Source organism: Oikopleura dioica, chromosome 1 (assembly GCF_907165135.1).
Source record: "Oikopleura dioica chromosome 1, OKI2018_I68_1.0, whole genome shotgun sequence".
NCBI lineage: Eukaryota > Metazoa > Chordata > Appendicularia > Copelata > Oikopleuridae > Oikopleura > Oikopleura dioica.
The window spans coordinates 7,738,254-7,744,471 of NC_137291.1; the positions used below are offsets into that span (position 1 = coordinate 7,738,254).

The window sequence follows — 6,218 nt, forward strand, 5'->3', positions numbered from 1 at the left end:
AACCCTTTCTACGCAAGCAGGCTCTTTTTTAGAACCTGGATTGAATAACTCAAGAGTGGACTCAATTGATAATTGATGCCCAACACGTTGAGGAATCGTCAGGTTCTGGCGATGAAGAGTTCATTTAATATTAATCGGAGCAGGGCTTGAGAAGGTTTTACAGAAACCAACTGGTCAGTTGAAATCAAGAGTGGCTCTCGATCGCACGAGATAGAGAGAAAAAATGATTAAAGAACAAGGATTTTTGCAGCAAAGTCCTCTTGAGACCAAACCCTGCACAGGTAAACCAGATGATTTCTCTTCCTTGATTTCAATAAATTTAAGTCGTGTTCAAAAATGGAAGAAAACTGGCAATTGTGGGACTTGTCCAGCTACTGATAAGCCTCGTCGTCGTCGGATTTGGAGTCGGAAGTTTCTTTCTATGGAAGAAACCTCATTGTGACGCTTGCCATTATTGGAGACCTGATGATTACTATCGAATAACAGATGGTATCCAAGTCATCTTCCATTATACTACCGAGGATGACAATTCATCTACAGAAGCTCTCACTACTCCTTCGCCAACGATGTTTACAGCTGAGCAAAATGAACTGATGGCTTTTTTGATTGTTCAAAAAACGACTGTAAATTATCAATTGCTTCAAACATATCATCAGCAAAAGTTCTAAAATGTCTTCTCTGACTACATAAAAACCAAACCTTAGCTGTCTTCATGTAAAAATTGAACGATATAATGAACTTTATGAAAGCTTCAAGAGGTAGAAGACCTTCTGATGGACCGAATCCCTGAATTGAATCAGCCTGACTGGATGAAGTACCTGAAACCCTACATTCTTCAAAAATATGAGACAAGCGTAAATCAACTTGACGCTGATTGGCAAAATGACCCAGCTGCGGCGGTAATTCTTGAAACTTCTGAAGAGGACTATGTCGGGTCTGGCGAAGAACAGGGATCAGGTATTTATACTGTTGCTATTGAAAGCGAGTTACAGTATGATTTGGGCCTCTTGAATAGGACCCGCAGCTGAATAAAGCATAGTTTGTGCATAATTAGGGCGCTGAATCGAAGACCTCATTTGTTATTGATGCGATGATATTTAGAAGATGAGATCCTTCTGATCATGAAATCCAGTTGAATATTAAATTGAAGAACAAGCAACCTTACTATCAATAGAATTCTTGATGACGCTCCCTTATTCTGATTATTTTCAGGCTACGTCAACAAAAGACAACTTCGAAATTTCGCATATCAACTCGAGTATCCTGACAAAATCAGCGAAATTTCAGAAATTGTCTCCCGCGCTATTCAAGGTTCGCTCTCTTTATTGAAAATAATGATTAAAATAAACATCAGAGGAAGAAAATGAAGAGTCTGGCTCTGGATCGGAAGCTTATGAATTCGAAGAGCCCAAGCCTTCTATTTCTAGTTCTTACAGTGATTACCCACTTTTATGCCGTCTTGGTAATCACGAAAACGTCCGTATTGCTCGTGTCCTGGTAGTTATTACTTTATGTTCGGTTTCCTTTCCTGTGATTGCGGCGCTTTTTGGGCTAGTTTCTGGATGCATGCTGAACAAAAAACACAAAAAGTAAGAGCTGTTGTCAAACTCATGAAATCATCTCGCTATTTCAGAAACCTGAGCGTTCTTCAACCCCCGCTTCCAAAAGGAGCTTCCATTTCATACATCGTCTTGTCTACTTTTGCCACATTCTCAGGTTCCATCATCATTTCTCCGAATCGAGAGTCTTATCAAAATTTAACAACAACAAACCTTCAGACCTTTATCTTATAATCATCGGTGCAATTTTTCTTCACGAAGTTCTTTTCAAACTTTCGCCAGAGGAAGGAGCCGCAAAATTTGTTCTATCAATCACTTTTTGGATCTTTCTCCTATTTGGGTTTTTGGTGAATTTGACGGTCGTGGTTTACGGGATGATGTGCTCATGCTGCTTCGACAGTGTTGATTTTGTGCGAAAATGCTCCGCTGAGAATGGACACGACCAAAAGCCCGGTTGACTACCATTTCAAAAAAGCCAAAATAATCCGCGCCCTAAATGAAAAAGTATTCAACCAAAATAAGCGAGCAAAAAGCACCTTCTCCATGTCATTTTCAAACAAGGTAAAATACAATTCTAGCGGTGTCCAAAGACTCGATTTGGACATCCAATTCGGTCAGGGATCGATTTCCCTCCGCTCAACTACAGTCTGGAACAGGCAGTCTAGCCGCACGAGCGGCGCGGCATATCAAGTGCCAAATTCGTTCATGGACGCAACTCTCAGGATCAACACAAAATTGACAAGCAATGAAAAATTTTGTAAAAACGGTAATTATTTAGACTTTCCCTACACTGGCAACACCGATGAATTCAGTCATGTCATTTCACTCTTGCCCTCCTTACATGCAGGAGGTAAGTCGTACTCGTTGTTGATTCCAATTTTTTAAGAGAATAATAAATATATTCTTCTTATTTTCAGTCTAACCCTGTTTTCACCGACTGGAGTCTCTTCCAAAACCAAGAAACTCTCCCCGCTCCGGAAGACGAAGAAATCATTTTGGGTAAAACTCACACGCCAAAATCTCGACTCGAAGAAATCCCACCCTTTCCCCTTGACGAATCTATTCAAGATGACCCACCCAAAGATGAGAATATGACAGTAATAAGTCAAGAATAATTACTTTGTAGAAAGCTGTATATTTGTAAATAAACACTTGTTTGTTTCAATCGATTTTAATTTATCAGATTTATCGAGCAAGTCTTCTGCCAATAATCGCACCGCCAAGAGCATGGCCGTTTCTAGCGCCGATAGCAGCTCCAACTAGAGCGCCTCGATTTCTTCGTCGAGCTCGCTCAGCTTCCATCTGCGCTTGAGTCGGACCAGTTCCGATGATGATCACGTCTGGGGCTCGCGATTGACTCTGACTTGGGGGCTGTTGGGGTTGAGCCTGGTTGGGTGGGTAGGGAGGCTGCTGGGCAGGGGGATATTGAGGATAACCAGGCTGAGAATAGGGCTGGTAGTTCTGAGGTGGATATTGATTTTGCTGAGGAGGGTAGTAAGGAGGAGGAGCAGAAGCTGCGGCGAGATATGGCATATCATATGCCGGATTCGCAGCTGGCGGATTTGATTGCGCTTCTGCGGCGGAAGCTTCCATGGCTTTTTTAGTATCCTCTATGTTTTCAATTTTAATGAAAGAAGGAGAATTGAACTGTTACCTTCGAATTGCTTGTCTGCAGCTTCCTTTTGCTGCCGTCTTTTCTCTTTTTCGTAAGCCTCTCGCTCTTTTGCTTTTTTGTCTTGTCGATGTTTGACTACTCCGGCTTTTGATGATTTTAACACTTTTGCGTTAGATTTTTACTCATTCTTACCAACCGCCGCGGCCTTGAGAAGTTTTCCGTCGCCGAAAAGACCCATTTTTACGAAATAATAATTTTTGGTGCAATCACTCGAAATCCCGTGCTATTTGAAGGAGCGACAAGCAAATTTGCATAACAGTGACAAATAGTCTAATTCATTAATAATTGTGCTGAATCATTTCATTTCCGTGACTTTTTTTTATAAAAAGTGAGGAAAGAAAATCATGTTCGGTAATGAGTTCATTTTAGTGCACCAGCAACTGGCAAATTTCCGCAAAAATGTTTTCCTAGGTGATCAACGATCGTCTTAGGAGCGCGGGTTTAGAAAATGATGTGGAAGTCATCAGACGTGTTTTTACAGGAATAATCTGTTTACTGGAGTTTCGAATACTCTACCGCAAGAAAAATGAAAAAAAGCTAACTCAGCTCATTTTTCAGACGAATTTGTAAGTATTATAAAAGGATAAACATCATTTTATGAAGGTAAATGACAGATAAAACTTGTCAGATGGTTACTCGTAGAATTATTGCAGCTTCCGTTTTCGTTTTTTCTTTCTCGGTCGAAGGGATTCTCGTGTAACGCTGATTTCCTCTGGTTGAAGTCGATATTCTACAGCCCGGTTGTCTTCAGATTTCTTCTTGTCCGACTTGATCGTAAAATATTGGGATCCTTAATCGTAAGATTTATGTTTTTTCTTTATTATGAACGGGCCATTCAGAATGGCCTAATTATTACCTCCTTTTTTGAATAAAAGGCGAGCGCGTTCCTTGAATGACTTCTTGTCTGGTTCAGCGGGGAAGAAAGCGGAAAAATCCTTCTCTACTTCTTTTTTGAATCGGCTGGTCACCTTGCATCCTTTCTGTCCGTAGTAATGGTTTCTTTTCAAATAGTCAATGTCCTCTCTGGTCACTGCTCCGAGCTCGACGAGTTTGTCTTCAGCTTCATCACGGGACAGCTTCATTTTTTGATTGACGTTACCAGATGAATCAGTCGTAGCTTCTTTTTCAGACGGAGTTCGTACTTTTCTTTGCGGCTTCTTTGGGAAGCTCTGGGATCCTTAAAAATTTAAAAATTCGACTTTCAAATTTTTTATGATTTACCTCCAGTTTTGAAAAGCCTCAGAGCTTTTGCATTGAAGTATTTACTGTCCGGCTCAGCAGGAAAAAATGGAGAAAAGTCCTCTTTGACCGTCTTAAGGAATCGTCTCGTGATGGCGCATTTTCCTTGCCAAAATGGTGATCCTTCTTCGACTTTTCAATTTGTTCTCTTGTAGTTTTTCCAAGCATGATCAGCGTCTCTTCGGCGTCGACCAAAGAAAGATTCATCATTGGAGGGAATTTGCTTGTTCAAGTGGTTCCGACGAATTGATATCGCTTTATGATGGCACCTCGGTTTTAGGCACCCACCTCGAGCAAAAGCTTCTTTCTCATTGGCAGAAGAAAAATATGCAGAATGAGGTTGGTTTAATCCAACCTCAGAGCGACCCATTTTCCGGAGCTGGCATTTTTCACCTGCGCGCCTTCCTCGTCCCCCGCTTTGCTCTTGTTTCACAATGTTACTACAGCTCAAAAGTGTTTCTCTCAAAAATGCAGATCAATTAGCGATTTAGAGGATCATGCAGATTTGTCATTCAACCGTAGCTCGTATCTTTTTCGGCCAAGTTCGCTGTAAAGCGGTCTCTTTGAAGATCAAGCCCTTTTTCAAAGATAAGTTTAGTTCATTATTCTTTGGCAAAAGAAATACAGTCATTTCTATCATCACTGGGTGGACTCTTGACCATGGCAAGTAACGTCTGCACTTGATTAAGTTACACATACACGTCAAGAACTTCTTGTAGACAGTTTTAAAAGAATTTTGAGGACAGAAAGTAAACAGCTCTTATCAAACCAATCTGAAGTTGTCTAGCACCGTTTGCACTCGAGATATTTACAAAAATCGGAACTGCATCAGGGCCTTATCCCATATCTTCTGTATATTATTGTGTAACCGCGCAAAGAGCTTGCTTGAAAGAGCTTCAACAAATATAGCTAAAAGAAGAGTTCTGCAGGAAAAGGAAAAGGTTGATAATCGCCCGGAAAAGAGGGTTTAGAAACAAGCACCTTGAAGTACTTTGCTACGGGAAATCAGAAACACCCTGCAACGTTTTTCTTCAAGAGGCTGAAACTCTGCCTTTTGTGGTCACTCGGACAATCTAGCTCAGTGACGGCAAGTTTTCGTAATTTAGAATTCTGTAATTGCCCCCCCCCCTTATGTAAGAAAGGAAGTGGACGAAATTTGTTTTAACTCCTTTTGCCAGACTAATAACTGATCACAATAAACCTTATTGAGTAAAATAAAGTGAACAGGGCATTGAAACTTGAGTAGTTCAAATTTTGAGCATTTTGTTATTAATAAAACAAGCTGTAAACAAAATAATTCTAATAAGACCAGGAGCAGCTTGCAACGCGCAAGATAAGCAAAATGTTTGTCGTCGATTTTGTCATTTTATAATTACTTTCGACATACTGTTGCAAGAAAAAATAGGGCAAAGAAAAAGTTTGTCCTTGAAAAATTTAGGTAGGGTCTATCTTATAAGTGCTAGACAAAGGTACTGCTAGACATGCAATTTAATGGTAAAATTCGTTGCGTCAGGGTCAAAATCCAAAGCACCGCAGAGCAGTCATTCTAAATCGAGCGGGCGACCACCTGGCTCACCCCTCCGCAGCGGCTGGTTCATTTGACTCGTCATCCTTTCAAATGGAACATCGCATTACGGCAATCGCGGAGGAAACGATGTACGACACTCTAAATGACTTCCAAAGGCCATTCTTATTAAGAAGAGCCTCCGAGAATCTTTCCCCAGGATAAAAACCGCGTTTGTTTT

The 6,218-nt window shown here is 40.8% G+C and overlaps 1 protein-coding gene across 1 annotated transcript; it reads right to left on the bottom strand.

Moving 5' to 3' along the window:
* Positions 1-2,682: 2,682 nt before the first annotated feature.
* LOC145702212 (uncharacterized) lies at positions 2,683-4,714 on the bottom strand. Its single transcript, XM_081779428.1, has 5 exons — positions 4,456-4,714; positions 4,091-4,411; positions 3,367-4,024; positions 3,214-3,318; positions 2,683-3,169 (listed from the first exon to the last, which is right to left on the bottom strand). Exons 3-5 carry the CDS (start codon positions 3,410-3,412, stop codon positions 2,745-2,747), a joined length of 576 nt encoding a protein of 191 aa, XP_081635554.1. The 5' UTR covers positions 3,413-4,024; positions 4,091-4,411; positions 4,456-4,714; the 3' UTR covers positions 2,683-2,744.
* Positions 4,715-6,218: the final 1,504 nt, after the last annotated feature.